Source organism: Microcaecilia unicolor, unplaced genomic scaffold (assembly GCF_901765095.1).
Source record: "Microcaecilia unicolor unplaced genomic scaffold, aMicUni1.1, whole genome shotgun sequence".
In the NCBI taxonomy this organism is placed as follows: domain Eukaryota; kingdom Metazoa; phylum Chordata; class Amphibia; order Gymnophiona; family Siphonopidae; genus Microcaecilia; species Microcaecilia unicolor.
The window spans coordinates 206,134-228,057 of record NW_021963861.1 but is presented as its reverse complement, the minus strand read 5'-3'; the positions used below and the strand labels follow the sequence as shown (position 1 = coordinate 228,057).

The 21,924-nt window shown below is 43.3% G+C and overlaps 1 protein-coding gene across 1 annotated transcript in view; it reads right to left on the bottom strand.

The window, feature by feature from the left end:
• LOC115459683 (centrosomal protein of 112 kDa-like) overlaps window positions 1-21,445 on the bottom strand; it is a 314,545-nt gene extending 293,100 nt beyond the window's left edge. The window contains exons 1-4 of the mRNA XM_030189491.1: window positions 21,120-21,445; window positions 16,032-16,170; window positions 13,136-13,326; window positions 6,355-6,518 (exon numbers count right to left, since the gene is read on the bottom strand). Coding sequence (XP_030045351.1) covers window positions 6,355-6,518; window positions 13,136-13,326; window positions 16,032-16,131 — 455 coding nt within the window. The 5' untranslated portion in view covers window positions 16,132-16,170; window positions 21,120-21,445. The remainder of the gene's footprint in view (window positions 1-6,354; window positions 6,519-13,135; window positions 13,327-16,031; window positions 16,171-21,119) is intronic.
• Between the last annotated feature and the right edge of the window lie 479 nt (window positions 21,446-21,924).

Genomic DNA, 21,924 nt, shown 5'->3' with positions numbered 1-21,924 from the left:
CATGTGTCCCTATCAAGAAATATTCATTTGTTATATAACAGCCCATGGACTCTCAATTTCCTCTTACAACATGATGTGCTTGTAAGCCTGCAGCTTCTCCCTTTAAACCTGCCAGTGAATGCAAGCACTGAAAATGTACCATCACGTCATGGTCACAGTAAGCTATCAAAAAAAAAAAAAGGTACATTACCTTAACAACAGTAAAAATGAGATTATACAGTTAATATGCTTAATGTTGGTATTTAGCATCTCATGCCAACTAATGCTGTCCTACCCTACACACTGATTTCTTCTGGTTAACAGTGCCCATTCCAAAGGACATTTGTCACATATACCTTCTTGAAAACTAAAATACCCAATCCATGGAATAAAGTATTACATTGTTCTGCCAATCAGTTGCAGCTCTGCAAAGCTCTGTGATGGTGTATTCCCTCTGCCACCCTCACATTTATCCTCTGACCCACCAAGCCCAGTAATACCGTAGCATCCTATATAATAAAACACACCTCCAACGTTCTGAAGCTGACTGCATGGCTGAGGCATTCCTGCTCTCTGTATCCATCTCCTGAATTGACATCACGTACTTCCGGGTTCGTCACAAGCAGAAGTGACCAACCACACGAGGTTTCTCGGCTTCGGAATGTTGGAGGTGCATTCTATTAAATAGGATTGGTCAGTTCCTTGAAGCACAGCCAGAGCTCAGCGTCCTGCACAGTAACGCTCAGACACCAGAGAGAGGGGGGGGGGGGGAGGTATCTCTGTCACACACACACTCTCTCTCTCTCTCTCTCACATTCAATGTCTTTCTCTCTCTCACACTCTGAGGCATATTTTCAAAGCACTTAGCCTTCCAAAGTTCCATAGGTTTCCTTGGAACTTTGGAAGGCTAAGTGCTTTGAAAATATGCCTCTCTATGTCTCACACTGTATCACATTCACTCTCTATGTGTCACACAGTCACTCACACACTCTCTTGGTCTCATACACTCAGTCTCACAGAGAGTCTGTGTCCCACACACACACTCTCTCTCACACACACTGTATCCGTGTGAAACACACTCTCTCTTCTCTCTCACACTGTGTCTCACATACACACTTGCACACACTCTCATTCTCACACACACACGCTCTCTCTCTCTCACACACTGTGTCTCACATACACACTTGCACACACTCTCATTCTCACACACACACGCTCTCTCTCTCTCACACACACACAGTCACTCTCTCAAACATACACACTCCGAGGAAAACCTTGCTAGCGCCCATTTCATTTGTGTCAGAAACGGGCCCTTTTTACTAGTAACTATATAAAGCACAATAAATTTTCTCCGCTATATACAGTTCATCATGTTCCTATTAATTAGCAGACTCTACTGTGGAGTTCTATCACCAACATTGTTCAACATTTTTATAGTCTCCCTGAGACAACTCGGATCATCCACTACTCATATGCTGAAGATCTATAGTTACTAGTCCATCTTGGGTCCAGATCCAGACAAACCGATGGCTAAAAGAAGGAGTGCCTACAAAAGAATTCCAACTAGCTATGTCAAAATTGAAATTAAATACACTAAAAACAGAAGTACTGTGGATGGGGCGGGGGGGGGGGAGGGAGGGAAACCCCATCAGGTTTATGCTGAAAGGAACAGCCAAGTCTTCCAACCATCAGGATTTTAGCTTGGGACTTACAGTAAAATTCCAAGCTCACTGTGGAAGCTGAAGGCCGAGCTTTTCCACTTACAACGCATGAGCCATCTCCATCCCTTTCTTTTTAACACCACTACCTTTGCCACAGTCATCCAGACAAGTGCAGCTTCCTCCTGAATTGCTGCAGCTCACTGTATACCGACATCCCCCCCCCCACCCCCCACCTCCAAAACGAACCAGGGCCTACAACTCATTCAGTACACCAGAATTTAAATACTGCTGTGCAAGGGCATTCAAAAGGATCACCCTTATCCTAAAATCCCTACACTGGCTTCCAATACCCATTTGAGCCAAGTCCCATCGCGGTGCTGATCGATAAGGCTCTCAAAAGATGTCGCTGCCATCTCACCCTTATATACTTAGTCCATTCCTTATTGCCGACACCTAAGGAACTGTGTCTCGGGATCAGTTCTAGCCCCTAGGAGCTCACCGCCACTTAGCATCAGACTATCCCAAGCCTGCTAGTCTTCAGGAAAATATTAGAATCACTAGCCGTTAAGCCCGTAAAAATGGGCGAGTATTGCAGCCCTCCACTCTCCCCTGGCCTCACCCCGTCCACCAATCCTCCCCCCCATATCCAGCGACCCTCCTCTTTCCCTTGGCCTCCCCCCTCCCCCCATGTCCAGCAACCCTCCTCTGTGCTCTGCTCTCACCCCAAGTCCAGCAACCATGGCCTCTCCCCCCTGCCCAGCTACCCTCATCGCCGCTGCTCCCTCCCCCATCCATGTCGGGCCCCCTGCACTGACCTGACAGCGCCTCTCACCTCCGTGTGAAAGCGCTACAGGCAGCAGCAGATCGCTTGACGTGAGGGCGGGACAGAGAGGGAAGTCTGTACTGCGCATTTGCAAGTGAGTACGGTCATTTGCTGTTTATATGTTTGATGGCTCTCTGAAGAAGTCCAGACTAGAAACAGGAACAGAACAGAGCTCTCAAGCCGTGCTCCCCAGCCCTTACAAATAGCCAAACTATCCTCACTGCAACCTGTAGAAGTCTACCAGATAATGAGCGGAGTAGAGCGGACAGATGTGAAGTATTTGTTTACACTTTCAAACAACAACAAAACCAGGGGACACAAGATGAAGCTAGAATATGGTAGATTTAAAACAAACAGGAGAAAGTTTTTCTTTACTCAGCGTGTAGTTAGACTCTGGAACTCGTTGCCGGAGAATGTAGTGACAGCAGCTGGCCTTACGGAATTTAAAGGGGGTTTGGACAGATTCCTGACGGAAAAGTCCACTGAACATTATTCAATTTTTTTTTTTTTGGGGGGGGGAAGGTTGCCGGGTTCTTGAAGCCTGGATTGGCCGCTGTCGGAGACAGGATGCTGGGCTTGATGCACTCTTGGTCTTTTCCCAGTATGGCGGTGCTTATGTACCTTTCTGGTATTTTACTCAGATATTTTCATTAGCATACTCCAGGCCTTTTCATGCCTTTTTCAGATATTAACCCTATTGTTTTGCTGAATGAATATACCTCATTGTGGTTTCTAACTTGTTGCAACTCGATTGGAGCTCTTTACTTGCAGATGCGTGTTATGAAATAAATGGGGATGATATCTTAGTTGTTTATTTTCACCTTTTTCTTTTCTGCCTCTCCAGATTACTCTCTGCTTTCCCTGTGAATTGAAATAACTCTTCCTCGGCTCTGCCTTGCTCCCTGATACCATCTTTTTCTTGGTGCCACTGTATCTGTCGTCTGAAAAGACATACAAACCAGATTAGGCCATGACAGGGAATTGAATATTTTTAGCAGAATCAGTATATGTATACATATATATGGGAACGGTCTTCCAGGGGAGATGGTGGCAGTGTAAATAGTAATGGTATTCAAGAAAGCTTGTGAAAATTGCATGGATTCTTAGTTGCGGTGAAGCAAGGGAAAGCCAGAAATTAACTTTGATAATGCACCAAATGAACACTGCTGTTCTCATATAACCTCATACTCTGGGGATCCCTTCAGAAGGAAGGGATCCCCAGAAGCTTAGCCGGTGGTGGGAGGCAGGGCAGACTTATACGGTCTGTGCCAGAGCCGGTGGTGGGAGGCGGGGATAGTGCTGGGCAGACTTATACAGTCTGTGCAACAGCCGGTGGTGGGAAGCAGGGCTGGTGGTTGGGAGGTGGGGATAGTGCTGGGCAGACTTATACGGTCTGTGCCCTGAAAAGGACAGGTACAAATCAAGGTAAGGTATACACAAAATGTGGCACATATGAGTTTATCTTGTTGGGCAGACTGGGTGGACCGTGCAGGTCTTTTTCTGCCGTCATCTACTATGTTACTCTATCTTCTATATAAATATATAGAGAAAGCACAGTCTCGATTGTCCGACCTTCTGGCATATCCAACAGCCCCCTCCCCTCCCCCCCGGAGATGTCATCACATTTATTTCTATTAAAAATCTTTGTTTTAGAACAATTTTGGAAAACCAGGAACTGTTTGCTTTGTTTATACATTGAGGGGTTTATGTAGTGTTTTCTATATTGTCTGATTTTTCATATATCCAACAATGGGTCGGTCCCACTTACATCGGATAATCAAGACTGTACTGTACATTACCTGGATACTACAATATCGTTCTAGCATAGCCCTTTAACAACTATTAGTAGGTCCGCTACAAATCAGTTCCCATTTCACCTACCACGGAAAGTTTGTCAGAGTCAACCTTGTCGACATTTGGAGTCTATAACGTGAAAAGTTATCTATCCAACTGCAAGTATATATGTGACCCTCCTTCCACAGACAAGGAGGCAAATCTGAATTGCTGGAAAACAGCAACAATACAAGGCTCCAATGATGCCAAGTGCCCCTTCCTCCAAGCACAGCACAGCCCAACCAAAACATTTAATTTCCCCTGAACCTCTGCTTCTCTTCTTCTGTCCTACACCATCCTGAGATTTATTACCATTACTCCCCACTGGGGATGTGCCTACAGCACCCTTCTCTCCTATTCTCTCTCACATCACTGTCCCCTGTTCAAGAAACGTTGGATTCCATACATATAAGCACTATAAAATAGGATGTAAATTTTTTAAATGTTATGTAAATGTGGGGTTTTAGTAGTAAAAATAACATTCATATCAGTATCAGTAATAAATTTACCGCCCAGAAACAGCACCAGTCAATCCCGAACTTACTTAAACCTGCACTATCCAGACTGCAACGGACTTAAGACACAAATCTACTTACGCTTCCAGCTTTTCTTAGATCAGTACACAACTATGGAATGCCCTGCCTAAAACTTTGAAATCTATTCACAACCATCTTATCTTCAGGAAGTCATTGAAATCCATCTTACTTATGAAAGTCTATCTTTTGGACCCAAATTAACGTCCTACTATACGCGACTGTATTACCCTTTTATCACCACCCCTCCTTATTTCACTGTTGCTTTATACTTCTGTTACTTTATGCTCCTACTTTATATTGTACTTGTGTAAGCCACATTGAGCCTGCAACTGTGTGGGAAAATGTGGGGTATAAATGTGTTAAATAAATATTCAAAACACTGCGGTCAGAGTTTGTTTTAAACGTCGGATGCGGTGTCTATATTGTCCATATTTAGCGCCACTATGTACACAAGAAGCAGTGCTAAATATATGTGTTCAGGGATTACCAGCACTAGCTATATAAATTGTGATGATCTGCAGTCGCTATCCAGAGAACTATGTGGATAAATCGTTTAGCTGTCCTAGTTTTATCCTCGCATAGCTATCTGAAGAGTGACCGAATACTGCCGACTACTTGACGAGTTAGGTAGGACGCCCATGCTCCACCCTGCTACCTGGATAGCACCGATACGATTGGTGAAGAATTTTCAGCAGCACTAAACATCCTACATAATAATTCTCACCTCCAACATTCTGACTTGCTGCCTGGGACCGTGGCTCATTCCGAGTTGGTCAGGACGGCTCCGTAGATCAGGCTGACATCACCGTAGCCATTATGATGTCAACTTCAGAACCCGGGGGGGAAAAAAAAAACATGCCTCACAGCTGATCCATGTCCAGAGGAGGGTCACTGGACATGGGTGGCTGGAGGGGGGGGGGGGGGGCAGGGGAGCCGAGGAAAACCTTGCTAGCGCCCGTTTCATTTGTGTCAGAAACGGGCCTTTTTTACTAGTTCCTCAATAAGGCACTTATCTACAACAGCAGGTGTTTTTTGAATACCCAACACATTGTTCTGAGCTAATTACTATGGGCCCAACACTGCCTCCCCCCACCCCCACCCCCAGTGCGTCATTCCCCAGGCAGAGAGAATGTTCATACCCTACAAGGGACAAATGAGCCATTGATCAGGCTGTTTTAAAGACACGCAATTGCTTCTAAATAGGACTACTCACTAGTAGAAAAACAATGGACCAAGACTAATTAGCTGACAGAAGAACTTCATGTTTAAGTACCGCATCTAGATTAGAATATGGAGCGTTTATAGTCAGAAGTGCTACAAGCCTCCTCTGAGGTTTTATTCCTCTCTCAGCAGGCTAAACCGGGTGCAGACTGGTGAGTCTCACACAAGACTGAAAACACGGCCTTTACAGTAATCCCAGTACTAGGCACACAAGATCACACAAATGTAGTTATCCAACTCTTAGAAATAAACATAACCCAACAATTAAAGACATTTAATACAGACCATGTGAAAGATATACCTGTGAGCGTGAACTGGAGTCTCAACTGCAGGAGCTTCGCACAGTCTCCACAATTCTTCTGCTTTCAGGTCTCCTGACCCCAATTCCCCCAACACCCAGTCAGGTATTCCCTCAGGACTAGGGCTGCTCACTTTCAGAGAAGGGGGTTCATCAAAGTAGATGGACTAAATTTAAAAGAACATCCACATACAATTAACTTTTAAGAAATCCATACATCATAAAACTCGATATAACTCACATTTAGGTATAGTGGTTTTCTCTGTGTCTAGTTTCAGTTTAAACGTTTTTCACATATGCTTAACAAAATATTTCTGTTCTGTGTTCACAGCTGAAGGGTCGAGAGCAGGACCACAGAAGACAAACCCAAATAGAAATGGAGGTGTGGTAGACCCTGAACGATTTTCAAAAGACTGTGTTCATGAGGAGCTAGCTAAAGGTGGACAAGAGTGGAGGAGTGGCCTAGTGGTTAGGGTGGTGGACTTTGGTCCTGGGGAACTGAGGAACTGAGTTCGATTCCCGGCCCAGGCAGCTCCTTGTGACTTTGGGCAAGTCACTTAAATCTCCATTGCCTGCCGCATTGAGCCTGCCATGAGTGGGAAAAAGTGCGGGGTACCATTAAAAATTTTAGGGAAGTTTTGGGGCTCTGCTGGCTGAACTATTCAATGCTTCTCTAGAGCTGGGAGTGGTCCCGGAGGACTGAAGAAGAGCATACGTGGTCACTCTCCCAAAAACTGGAAGTATTTTTATTTTAAATTCTGTTTATTTTAAATACACAGAAAAGGAAAACACATATCAAACAGGTATCCAACCATCAATGAAACAATAACATGACAAATCCATAAGAGAGTCCCCCCTCCCCCGCCACATTCCCTCCCCAAATCCAAAACATTCTCAAAACAGGCATTCCCAATCAAGCTTCAACAGTTCAGGATCTAACTTCATGTCCCGTGTGACACTGAGTTCCAAACAGGTTCCCACACTTTCCAGAAGCATCTCCATCAGTCTGGACAAAAGCGGAAGTAAGGAAAGGCTTGGGAACTTACAGGCTGGTAAGTCTGACTTCTGTGGTAAGTAAATTAATGGAAATCCTTTGAAAATGGAGAACTGTGAAGTTTCTGGAAGCCAATGGATTACAGGATCCAAGGCAACATGGCTTCAACTAGAGGCAGGTCTTGTCAGACAAATCTGATTAATTTCTTTGACTGTTGTGTATTTAGATTTTAGCAAAGCTTTTGATATGTTTTCGCATAGACTAATAAATTAACTGAGTGCCCTCGGTATGGGCCCTAAAATGACTGACTGGGTTAGGAACTGGTTGGAGTGGAAGACGACAGAGGGCAGTGGTAAATGGAGCTCACTCCGAGGAAAGGAACATTGCCAGTATTGTGCCGCAAGATTTGGTTTTTAGGCCAGTTCTTTTTAACATTTTTGTCAGCAATATTGCTGAAGGGCTGTCTGGTAAGGTTTGCCTCTTTGCAGATGATACCAAAATCTACAATAGGGTAGACACCCCTGCTTCTTGTGTACATAGTGGCGCTGAATATGGATAACATAAGAAGGACTTAGTGAAGCTAGAGGAATGGTCTGGAATTTGGCAGCTTAGAATTAATGCATAAAAAATGCAGGGCCATGCATTTGGGCTGAAAAAGCCTGAGGGAATGGTACAGTTTTGGGAGGTAAAGAACTTTGGTGCACAAAAGAGCAGGACTTGGGTGTGATCATTTGCGATGATCTTCTGGTGGCCAAACAGGAGAAAAGTCAACAGTGAAAGCTAGAAGGATGCCTGGATGCACTATGTTTCTTTGCAATTAAAAAAAAAAAAAAAAAAAAACTTCCAATCTCAGTAAGAAGTATACACATCGCTTAAGTTATACAAATAATTATCTGTTAACAGCCTCTTGAGCCATTTGATGGGCACCAAGTTGTGTTTCAGTACAGAGGAACCACCTTCCTCCTTTGCCTTCATTAAAACTTTTTATGTCTCCTTCACCCTCAACTAAATTTGGGAGTGGAGGAGTGGTCTAGTGGTTAGGGTGGTGGACTCTGGTCCTGGGGAACTGAGGAACTGAGTTTGATTCCCACTTCAGGCACAGGAAGCTCCTTGTGACTCTGGGCAAGTCACTTAACCCTCCATTGCCCCATGTAAGCCACATTGAGCCTGCCATGAGTGGGAAAGCGCAGGGTACAAATGTAACAAAAATAAAATAGATACTATTGGATATTCTACATGGAATGTTGCTACTATTGGAGATTCTACATGGAATGTTGCTATTCCACTAACAAAAAAGTCTAATTGGACACAATTTCAGCAAGAAAATATCACTATAATGGCAATGGTGAGCTGAAATTCCAATCAAGGCATTCAATGGTATCCTTTACTATCTATAGTGTATTATAAGCAGAGAAAATGACCTCATCAGTCCAAGCTAGGCGTTACTACGCTTCATGTGCTCGAACGCCAGCAAACTTTGGACTCCGTTATAATCCTCGGTCATGAAAAAACTCTGCTCACTATCTTTATTTAATATCAAACATTGGAAAAAGTATTTAATGTTTACGGGGCTCTCCGTTTCGTTATATATAATAAGCTTCTTCAGGGGGCCAAGCAACTTTTTGGCTAATCACGATATCTCATAACATGGCGTTTCTGCTCCTATGACTACCGGAGTCATAGGAGCAGAAACGCCATGTTATGAGATATCGTGATTAGCCAAAAAGTTGCTTGGCCCCCTGAAGAAGCTTATTATATACAGCGAAACGGAGAGCCCCGTAAACATTAAATACTTTTTCCAATGTTTGATATTAAATAAAGATAGTGAGCAGAGTTTTTTCATGACCGAGGATTATAACGGAGTCCAAAGTTTGCTGGCGTTCGAGCACATGAAGCGTAGTAACGCCTAGCTTGGACTGATGAGGTCATTTTCTCTGCTTATAATACACTATAGATAGTAAAGGATACCATTGAATGCCTTGATTGGAATTTCAGCTCACCATTGCTATTCCACTAACAACATTCCATGTAGAAGGCTGCGCAGGCTTCTGTTTCTGCGAGTCTGACGTCCTGCACGTACGTGCAGGACGTCAGACTCACAGAAGCAGAAGCCTGCGCGGCCACATTGGTGACCTGCAAGGGCCGACTTCTACATGGAATGTTGCTAGTGGAATAGCAACATTCCATGTAGAATCTCAAATAGTAGGAACAATGGAGGAGTGGCCTAGTGGTTAGGGTGGTGGACTTTGGTCCTGGGGAACTGAGGAACTGAGTTCAATTCCCACTTCAGGCACAGGCAGCTCTTTCTGACTCTGGGCAAGTCACTTAACCCTCCATTGCCCCATGTAAGCCGCATTGAGCCTGCCATGAGTGGGAAAGCGCAGGGTACAAATGTAATTAAAATAAAATAAACTTTTGAACCAGTGTTAAAAAAAAAAATGAAAAAGAAAAGAAAACCTGAAGGATCAACTTGAAAAGCAGTCACCACCAAAGAAAATCTCAAGAATAAATTCAAGAATTCCAAGGCGAACCCAGCAGTTCCTCAAGAGAACCTGGCAGATTAAGCTCCTTCTCACCATCTCTCCATTTCCATCCTGCATTCTTATCTCCATTTTGCTGCATCTGCAAAGTCCTGCCTCCCTCACTTTTGACACTTCTCACCTCTTCCTACGTGACTTTCTTTTGCCTTGACAATTGTAAGAGTTTTCATGGTCTCCAGTCTACTTCAATTTCTACAGAACTTTGCCCCACACCTTTTTTGCTCCTTTTCCAATGTTCTCATGTACGCCTGTGCTGCACTCCTACATCAACTCGTTATCAACCATGACACCATGTTTAAATCATTGAGTCTTATGTACAAATGCATTCACAAGCTTACCCTGAACATCTTTCGGCTCTTTCTCTTTGCTCGCATTTACCTAGTCTACCATGTATCCCTTTGCGCCTTCCCACTACTAGTACCTATGCTCCGGAACAAAGTTCCGTCTTCTGTCCAGGAAAACCATCTCTTCTCCCAAATTCATTACCAAACCAAGCGTGCAGTCCTTCCAACTCATCTTCCTTGAAACGTAGCCATCTGTATTCTTAGAGAATGGCCCCATTTGTCTTGCATGGCTTTCTTATCTCAATACAGCTTTGTCGTGGAACAACCTTAGTCAACGCACCACAGACAAACTAAAATAATTATAAAGAAATGAAATCCAGCTTAACAAAAAAAAATCATTTTTATTGGATATTTGTTAACACTTATAAGTGTCTTATTCATATGTCAGGGAACCACAAAAGTGGAAAGAATTACCAGTGGCATCTACAAAGCAATACAACTCCTTAAACTTATCAACAGTCTTTTTAAAGACCAGTTATGTTCACCCTCTAAAGATACATCACCAAAACTATTTGCGATTAGCAAACATATTTACCAAGACTCCTGAGACAGGTACATATGTACCAAAACATGGTACAGCGTCGAGTTATCAAATAAAAATTTTTAACTATATATCGAGAGTCCTTGGTCTATTCTAAGAGCCTGATCCTGTTCCCACAGCTTGTTTATATGTCAGACATTGAAATGATCGTTTTTACCAGTCCAGGTATTCTGAACAAGGCAGCTCCAATTTATTGGATTTGATATACCGTCCTATCTGGTAACAGCAATCGGAACCGACTGAAACATATCACTAAAAAAGCAGGATTTCTTTTCTCTCAAACTTATTTTATTTTTTTACCTAGCAGTCTCCTCCTGCTGTTTTAGGCTTCCAGCTCAGATAAACTGGGCTACTGCACTAGAAGCAATCACTCAGTTACCAGAGGTGCCCAGCAAATATTGCACAGGCAATCTTCTGACCTGACAGAGACTAGTGAGTTCTTGAGCTAAACAATAATCGTTGCCTTTGCCAAACAGCTGCGTCACTCTCCTTCCCAGAGGCATAATTACAACTAATTCAAAACACTGTACTGAGACTTAACCTCTCAGATTTTGATTTCTTCAGTGTAACTCCCTCGTTACAGTCTTTGTATTGGTTACCAATACAGAATTTAAGGCATTATGTTTTATTTTTAAAATTCTATACAGTCTCTCAATTTATTTGGCTAACCCCTGGATTCTATATATGGCACTCAAAACTGCACGCACCCAATTTAATTCAGTAACGAATCAATTTAGTGCCAATTGGGCGCTAACAATTATTCACATTTTGGCAATAGTTTGGATTTACATGTGCCACTTGCTAAGCGCTATTCTATAAAAATGCGCATGTAAATCCTAGCATGCAACTGAAAAAGGGGCGTGGCCACAGGAGGAGCATGAGTGGGTGTTCACTAAATTTGCGCACAGCGTTATAGAATTCCGGGGATCCACGTCTAATTTAGCTGCGAGGATTTACACCAGGTTTCAGCTGGTCTAAATCCTTGCGCCTAAAGTAGAGTGCGGATCTTGGCACTATGCGCTATTCTATAAACGGCGCCCCAACTCAGAGCACTGTTTATAGAATAGCGATCAGCACTCATTTGTTTGGCGCCATTTATAGAACCTGGCCTTAGTGTATAAGTTTCCGCTCTACTGCTAGACCGGGCAGACTGCTCCATGCAAATAAACTAATGTAAGTGCATAAGAATAGCCATACTGGGCCAGACCAATGGTCCACTTAATCTTTTGTTCTGTGATCCGGTTATCATCAACACAATTGATCCATAATTACAGAATTCACTTCCATTAGAAATTAGGTTGGAATTCCGTTATATTTGCTATCGTAAGCAATTGAAAACCTGGTTATTCAAAAAATACGTATTATCTCCTTAATGTACTTCTGATATTTTAACTAGTCTTTTTTTTAACATTATTTTTTTAGAATAATGGATTTGTGAACTGTCTAGAGCTTATTTGATAAAGACGGTATAGAATGATGTATTAGTATTAATACCATGCCTCTACTGTATCTCCTGCCCCACAGATCCCTACTACAGAGCAGTAAACAGTTTTCTTACGCAAAATTCCAAAATACACTTTTGTCTACACATAAACAAAATCTTACTGGCATCCGATCGAAGAGAAAGCTACCACATCATAGTTGGAGCCGGGACAAGCCAGAACTGAAAGTGACACTCAGCCGGGGTCCATGAAGGGTTTTTAGCTGCCAGATATTAGCTTTACGTTCTTAGTGGGGAATACTCAACCGTCTAGTCATAATGTAGAAAGCACTCTGAAACCTCAGAGCCACATACCTATAAAAACTGGTCGCGTGCCCATTTCTAGAAGCACTCTGAGTGAGTCACGCATACAGAAGGCAAGCAACAAAATAAATGAAATGAAAACCAGGAGACCACAGTAAAAGAATAAGCAAAAGTCAATAAAATGTCATAAATAAAGAAGCAAGCTGTTCCAAAGCAAAAGGTGAAGGCTTTTAACCAGCTGAGGAGCAATGGAGCAACATTCTGATAAACTCTTTATAAAATATGTAACTCTCAATTGTTTTCAAACCTCTACTTCAGAGTTTGAAAACCCTTCTTTTTTCCAAAACTCAGGGATGACCAGCATTATGTACTTAGGAGGAGGAAGGCAGGGAGGTAGTCCAGACGTTGAAACCAAGTCATACAAATAATGCCAATATTCTGTGCTAATTTAATAATTTTATCCCTTTAAATAAGGTCATACCAACAGCTGTTTAACACATACGGACAGCATCCATTTCAGTTTGAAACCTTCATGAACAGCGGATACAAAAACCAAGTGAAGAAGCCATCCATTTATCTTTATGCGCTGAATACCAACCTCATAATGAACTTAATACATACCATGTATGAAGGTAATGTTTTAAGAAGCCCAGCTTCAGGTCGCTGTGTAAAAGGGCCTTCTAAGACCCCTCGTTTCAGCATGTGCAGCAGCAGTTTGGCATGCATGTTCCGATTTTTCCTCCCCATGATTCCTGCGCCTGCTCCAGAAGGATCACACAGCTTTTTAATCCAAAGTGCACATTTCTGGCGTTCTGAGGGAACAAAATACCACATCATTCTCTAAACATTTGTTATGAAATTGTAGCAGTAACTACAGGCATGTTAACACGGAAGTCAATATTCAGCAGCTTAACCAACACATGACTTTTAAATGGATAAAATTATCTGTTTAAAGCTGTTCCTACTACTTCTGAATTCAGGCAAACACCAGCTGAATTCTGCCACTCTCTATATAACAAAGATCTGTTTCCAGAGTACCGTGAATCCCTCAATTTAAAAAGAATAACTGTGTCCATATAGAAACTTACATGGCCAAGGCTTATCCTCCTGGCTAACCCTCTGTTTACCCTCTTCCACTTGTTGGCTCTTCACCCCTGTCATATACCCGTGCTGTCCCGTGTACCTTCTCCTCTTGCCACATCCTGTTTCTGTGCCATCTCCATATTGAATTGTATACTGTTGATTTATGTAAGCCACATTGCGCCTGCTTATGTGGGAAAGTGTGGGGTACAAATGCACCAAAATAAATAAATAAAATCAATCAGTATTCAAAACCTCTTTCTGGATGTCTTTCTCTGAAGTCCGCCAGAAGGATGTCCAAATCTCAAGGGGGCGTGCTAGGGGCATGTTCAAGACGGGACTTGGGCATTCCTAAGACATGGACGTCTTTCAGCAATAATGGAACAAAACAAAGACGTCCAAGACTAAAACTTAGACGTTTTGAGCTAGACCTGTTTTTATAGCGAATAGCTGCAGTGGGAATTGAACCCACTTCCCCAGGATCAAAGTCTGCTGCACTAACCACTAGGTTACTCCACATAAGGGGTGCCCCAAATGACCAGATGATCACTGGAGGGACTGGGGGATCACCTCCCCTTCCTCCCCCAAATAACAAAACATTTTTCCAAACAGGACTTTCAAAAGGAAAAGACAGACTTTTTTTTGTAGAAAATGACCTTTCCTGTTCTGATTTTGGACTTTTTACAAAAAACGTCCAAATTCAGACTTAGATGTCGTATCCAAAAATACCCCTTGCTCAAATACCCAGGAGTCATTCCATGCCAAGTGGTCTAAACCTTCCCACCATCATGTCTCTAATTTTGTTCAAATACCCAGGAGTCATTCCATGCCAAGTGGTCTAAACCTTCCCACCATCATGTCTCCAATTTTGTTCAAATTTTATCTGTTGCGCGAGTCAGGTGTTAAACGAAGTTTCCCAAAATTTGAGGTCTCTAACTGCAATAGTTGCAGATCTAGACCCCCTTTTCTGAAAGGGTGTCAGTCCATGAGCATGCGACATTTACCAAAATGCCATTTTGGGGGTCTAATAAAATCCAAACACATTTATAAGAATGGCTAAAAAATTCAAATCCTGTACAGTTTTTGATGCTAATTCCGATGAAATACATTTAACATTATGGATACAAAAGCCAGTCAAACAAGTTGACTCAAAGTGTGCATCAAAACTGGTCGCGACTCATCGGAACATATTTGGACCAATATTCAGACCGCAACAACTTCCATGCAAACAAAGATACAGACTTGAAATTTTGAACAAGCATTATGCTTGTGCTGGACATAATACTGCCAGATTTGCAACTAACCAGCATCTATAACCGCCCTGCAGGATCTCTTCAAAGTTGGCACTGTCAGCGCAAATGGTAAAATGTACCAAAGTTCAAAGCCAATTATTCTAAAAGAGTCTGCCTGAATCAGCTTGTGAACACTATCACCTGAAAGAGAAAATTGTGCTCTACAACACTGATATGTTTTTGTTTTGCAATGCCACCATAAGTAGCCATTTACTCATGGACTGACAACCTTTCAGAAAAGGGGGTCTAGATCTGAAACTATTGCAGTTAGAGACCTCAAATTTTGGGAAACTTCGTTTAACACCTGACTCGCGCAACAGATAAAATTTGAACAAAATTGGAGAACATGATGGTGGGAACTTTTTTTTAATTTTAGACCACTTGGCATGGAATGACCCCCAGATCTTAATACCAGCTTTAAACCTAGACAACTCTCAGATCACAAAAGCTGGTATGGAGTTCCAGAATGCAAAGGCAAGATAACAAAAACAGTAGCCACGAAAGGATGCAAACCTCAACACCCTAGATAATGGTATAACCAGAAAGTTGGCTTTTAAAGATCTTGGTGGAGTATAGAAATGAGTTTAAGTAGAGTGGAGCGCCAGGGAAAGGTGAACCTGATGAAGCTAACAGCTAAAGAAAGCCCAGACCCGATTTAGCAAAAAGTTTGTTGTTTTTGTTTTTTTTACATTTTTTGAGGTCAAAGAGACAATTCATGCAATTATTCCACTCTTCTCTCATCATGCCCATTAATTCAACTTCTTTCTTCATTTATAAAGTCATCTGGAAATACCCTTTTGTTTCTATCACAGCTACCACAAAACTGGGCATTGTTTGGCAGGTCATGAGTGGGATATCTATTCATAACAGTTAAGTAAATTAATTAAAATATTTGATTTTCTAAAGAAAAGGAATAGAGTGAGGGCACTTGGATAGAAGGAGGAAGCAAAACACTCATCCTGTATTCCCTCTTTCAGCCCTCTTGGATTCCATATCACATCCTTTATACATATATAACAATTGCAAAAAAACTTAAAAGGTGTCAAAAACTTTTCAACAACATTTTTACACAGCTCAAAAATATAGCAACTTAAAAAAAAAAAAAACAATCTGTACAAGGTGGCTTTGAAAGATTACAATCTTACCTGGTTTATTTGACAGTTTGAGGACATATGGTTTCATGTCCACCAGATAATGATCAAACTCTGCATCCAACCTTTCCCATGTTTCCTCTGAGCTACTCATATTTTAAAATAAAAAAAATTCATCAAGAAAATGATGTACCTGTGAATAGAAAATTGGCATATAATTCTCCTTTGTCCACAGAAATACATATATACCATGAATTACATAAAACCACCAGAAACAAATATTATTGGGGACACAATTTTTTCCTATTCTTGAATTAAAACTCCCTAAACTCTACAGAAAATACTCAAGTAATGGAAACGGTTTTAGATAACAATATTTCAGCTACTCACATGTCTAGTGATAAAGTTAATAACTGCATATTTTGGATATAGATTGAAATCCATCTCCTAGGGCTGTCAACCACTTTGGAAGCAATTTTTAAACTGCTCACAGTGGGACAAAGTCCACTGGTAGCTGTTTTTTTTTTTTTTACCACAAGCCTTGCACTAATTTTCAAAGGCAAAGCAGGTACTTTTTTTCATTGAAAATAACATGCAGATCTGAAACTGAAATTTGTGTCTTATTTTCCACCCCAAGAATGCTTCACCTAAATGCAGCAAAGAGTACATAAGTTGCAGAACAACGTATGTACTTTTAACCACTTCACTGGCTTCCGATCAGGTACCGCATACAGTTCAAGCTTCTCCTACTAACCTACAAATGCACTCAATCTGCAGCCCCTCACTACCTCTCTACCCTTATCTCCCCGTACGCTCCTATCCGAAACCTCCGCTCACAGGACAAATCCCTCCTCTCTGCTCCCTTCTCCACCATCGCCAACTCCAGGCTCTGCCCTTTCTGCCTTGCCTCTCCCTATGCTTGGAATAAACTCCCTCAGCCCATACGCCAAGCCCCCTCCCTGCCCATCTTCAAATCCTTGCTCAAAGCCCACCTCTTCAATGTCGCCTTCGGCACCTAACCATTTTACCTCTATTCAGGCAATTTAGACTGCCCCAATTTGATTGACCGCACATTTTGTCCATTAGATTGTAAGCTCCTTTGAGCAGGGACTGTCCTTCTTTGTTAAACTGTATAGCACTGCGTAACCCTAGTAGCGCTTTATAAGTGGGTTTTTTTGTTACATTTGTACCCCGCGCTTTCCCACTCATGGCAGGCTCAATGCGGCTTACATGGGGCAATGGAGGGTTAAATGACTTGCCCAGAGTCACAAGGAGTTGCCTGTGCCTGAAGTGGGAATTGAACCCAGTTCCTCAGGACCAAAGTCCACCACCCTAACCACTAGGCCACTCCTCCACTCTTTAGAAGTGTTAAGTAGTAGTAGTAGGGTAACTTCCAGATAGATAAACTTACCCCTGGCTTTGAAAACCGTCCTTCCCATGCTTACTGCAATAGAGGCTACAGAGCACCAGGATATGAAACTTATAGACTTACGTTCAATCCCACCACCTTCCTGCATGGCCCTAAAATTAGCCACTTATCTGGATATATACATCATGTACTGAAACTTCAAATGGTAAGCTCTCTAACGTAGGGACCTTGACATTGTGCTTTACATTGTTCAGCACACACTGGCTTTGTCTCGTAACTGTAAAAAAAAAAAAAAAGAGCTTAGCTGGTATGAACTGTTAATCTCTCAAAGCTGTGCAAAGCCAACGGACACAACTCCCGAATTAATTCTGCATGCCAAGCAAACCTTTCATAAGTAATGCCACACTGGGAAAAGACCAAGAAGGGTCCAACGTGCCCAGCATCCTGTCCACGACAGCGGCCAATCCAGGCCAAGGGCACCTGGCAAGCTTCCCAAACGTACAAACATTCTATACAATCAAGCCATTGTGACATCACTAATGAGGTTGGCTCTTATTGGTGGAATGAGCCACTATGACATCACAATAGGTTAAATCACTGCTCTATGTAATAAAAGTGAGCCAAGTAGAGGACATAAGTACATAAGTAATGCCACATTGGGAAAAGACCAAGGGTCCATCGAGCCCAGCATCCTGTCCACGACAGCGGCCAATCCAGGCCAAGGGCACCTGGCAAGCTTCCCAAACATACAAACATTCTATACAATCAAGCCATTGTGACATCACTAATGAGGTTGGCTCTTATTGGTGGAATGAGCCACTATGACATCACAATAGGTTAAATCACTGCTCTATGTAATAAAAGTGAGCCAAGTAAAGGACATAAGTACATAAGTAATGCCACACTGGGAAAAGACCAAGGGTCCATCGAGCCCAGCATCCTGTCCACGACAGCGGCCAATCCAGGCCAAGGGCACCTGGCGAGCTTCCCAAACATACAAACATTCTATACAATCAAGCCATTGTGACATCACTAATGAGGTTGGCTCTTATTGGTGGAATGAGCCACTATGACATCACAATAGGTTAAATCACTGCTCTATGTAATAAAAGTGAGCCAAGTAGGGGACATAAGTACATAAGTAATGCCACACTGGGAAAAGGCCAAGGGTCCATCGAGCCCAGCATCCTGTCCACGACAGCGGCCAATCCAGGCCAAGGGCACCTGGCGAGCTTCCCAAACATACAAACATTCTATACAATCAAGCCATTGTGACATCACTAATGAGGTTGGCTCTTATTGGTGGAATGAGCCACTATGACATCACAATAGGTTAAATCACTGCTCTATGTAATAAAAGTGAGCCAAGTAGGGGACATAAGTACATAAGTAATGCCACACTGGGAAAAGGCCAAGGGTCCATCGAGCCCAGCATCCTGTCCATGACAGCGGCCAATCCAGGCCAAGGGCACCTGGCAAGCTTCCCAAACATACAAACATTCTATACAATCAAGCCATTGTGACATCACTAATGAGGTTGGCTCTTATTGGTGGAATGAGCCACTATGACATCACAATAGGTTAAATCACTGCTCTATGTAATAAAAGTGAGCCAAGTAGAGGACATAAGTAATGCCACACTGGGAAAAGACCAAGGGTCCGTCGAGCCCAGCATCCTGTCCACGACAGCGGCCAATCCAGGCCAAGGGCACCTGGCAAGCTTCCCAAACAAGCCATTGTGACATCACTAATGAGGTTGGCTCTTATTGGTGGAATGAGCCACTATGACATCACAATAGGTTAAATCACTGCTCTATGTAATAAAAGTGAGCCAAGTAGAGGACATAAGTACATAAGTAATGCCACACTGGGAAAAGACCAAGGGTCCATCGAGCCCAGCATCCTGTCCACGACAGCGGCCAATCCAGGCCAAGGGCACCTGGCGAGCTTCCCAAACATACAAACATTCTATACAATCAAGCCATTGTGACATCACTAATGAGGTTGGCTCTTATTGGTGGAATGAGCCACTATGACATCACAATAGGTTAAATCACTGCTCTATGTAATAAAAGTGAGCCAAGTAGAGGACATAAATACATAAGTAATGCCACACTGGGAAAAGACCAAGGGTCCATCGAGCCCAGCATCCTGTCCACGACAGCGGCCAATCCAGGCCAAGGGCACCTGGCGAGCTTCCCAAACATACAAACATTCTATACAATCAAGCCATTGTGACATCACTAATGAGGTTGGCTCTTATTGGTGGAATGAGCCACTATGACATCACAATAGGTTAAATCACTGCTCTATGTAATAAAAGTGAGCCAAGTACAGGACATAAGTACATAAGTAATGCCACACTGGGAAAAGACCAAGGGTCCATCGAGCCCAGCATCCTGTCCACGACAGCGGCCAATCCAGGCCAAGGGCACCTGGCGAGCTTCCCAAACATACAAACATTCTATACAATCAAGCCATTGTGACATCACTAATGAGGTTGGCTCTTATTGGTGGAATGAGCCACTATGACATCACAATAGGTTAAATCACTGCTCTATGTAATAAAAGTGAGCCAAGTACAGGACATAAGTACATAAGTAATGCCACACTGGGAAAAGACCAAGGGTCCATCGAGCCCAGCATCCTGTCCACGACAGTGGCCAATCCAGGCCAAGGGCACCTGGCGAGCTTCCCAAACATACATTCTATACAATCAAGCCATTGTGACATCACTAATGAGGTTGGCTCTTATTGGTGGAATGAGCCACTATGACATCACAATAGGTTAAATCACTGCTCTATGTAATAAAAGTGAGCCAAGTACAGGACATAAGTACATAAGTAATGCCACACTGGGAAAAGACCAAGGGTCCATCGAGCCCAGCATCCTGTCCACGACAGTGGCCAATCCAGGCCAAGGGCACCTGGCGAGCTTCCCAAACATACATTCTATACAATCAAGCCATTGTGACATCACTAATGAGGTTGGCTCTTATTGGTGGAATGAGCCACTATGACATCACAATAGGTTAAATCACTGCTCTATGTAATAAAAGTGAGCCAAGTACAGGACATAAGTACATAAGTAATGCCACACTGGGAAAAGACCAAGGGTCCATCGAGCCCAGCATCCTGTCCACGACAGTGGCCAATCCAGGCCAAGGGCACCTGGCGAGCTTCCCAAACATACATTCTATACAATCAAGCCATTGTGACATCACTAATGAGGTTGGCTCTTATTGGTGGAATGAGCCACTATGACATCACAATAGGTTAAATCACTGCTCTATGTAATAAAAGTGAGCCAAGTACAGGACATAAGTACATAAGTAATGCCACACTGGGAAAAGACCAAGGGTCCATCGAGCCCAGCATCCTGTCCACGACAGTGGCCAATCCAGGCCAAGGGCACCTGGCGAGCTTCCCAAACATACATTCTATACAATCAAGCCATTGTGACATCACTAATGAGGTTGGCTCTTATTGGTGGAATGAGCCACTATGACATCACAATAGGTTAAATCACTGCTCTATGTAATAAAAGTGAGCCAAGTAGAGGACATAAGTACATAAGTAATGCCATTACTGGGAAAAGACCAAGGGTCCATCGAGCCCAGCATCCTGTCCACGACAGCGGCCAATCCAGGCCAAGGGCACCTGGCAAGCTTCCCAAACGTACAAACATTCTATACATGTTATTCCCGGAATTGTGGATTTCATCTTTGCTTTGGGCAGCACCGAGGATTAGAGTAAAGCAGAAGAAGTCAAACCTTGTTGCGTGCAGGTTTCTCCAAGCGCGCGGGAAGAGCTCTCAGCAGGGCAACTCAGATTTCGGGGCAGTTGGAAATGCAGGCTCAGAAGAAGACACTCAGGCCCGATCTTTTCCTCTCTGTAGTCCACATCTCTCCATTTGCAACCCCGTAACACATTCAGTCGGTCTCATTCAAGGGATTGTCATCATGTTGCGTTTAGAATAATTAAAAGCAGCTAAACTCAGGCTCGTCCCTTCCTCTGACCTGCGCGACTTCCCCACTCTGCAGAGGAGACACCAGCCAAGGAAAAAAAAGAAAGAAGTGAGTGACCGACCCCAGCTGCAGCTTCGTCCAGCCCCGCCTGCAAACCGTTTAAACTTCTTCCACCCTCTCTCTGGCTTTTGACAGAGTGACGCACTTCCGACTTCCGGGAACGGCCGTGCTCGGGCGTCCGGCGTTGCCACGGCAACCGCTGAGGAAAAAAGGAGTTCCCCCGGCGGAGACTGCTTCCCACTGGCCGCCGGAGCAGCGCCACCGATGGCGGGCTCGGTCGCACAAGGTACTGCAAGCTGGGCCAGAAGATGTCGCCCGAGAGTGTGCGATTAATTAAAGCGCCGCCGGGAGGAAGTGGATGGAAGGGGGAGGGGGGGGGGGGGCAACAGCTGGATCAGAGAGCTGTCAAGTTACTCATTCCAGGAGGGAGACTTTTTGGCCGGTTCTACTTTAAAACTTACATCTCAAAGCATGTAGTTGATGATGAGCCATTGAAACCAGTACTACAAGTCCCATAATGCACCAGGACAGGATGAGGGTGGGCAGAAAT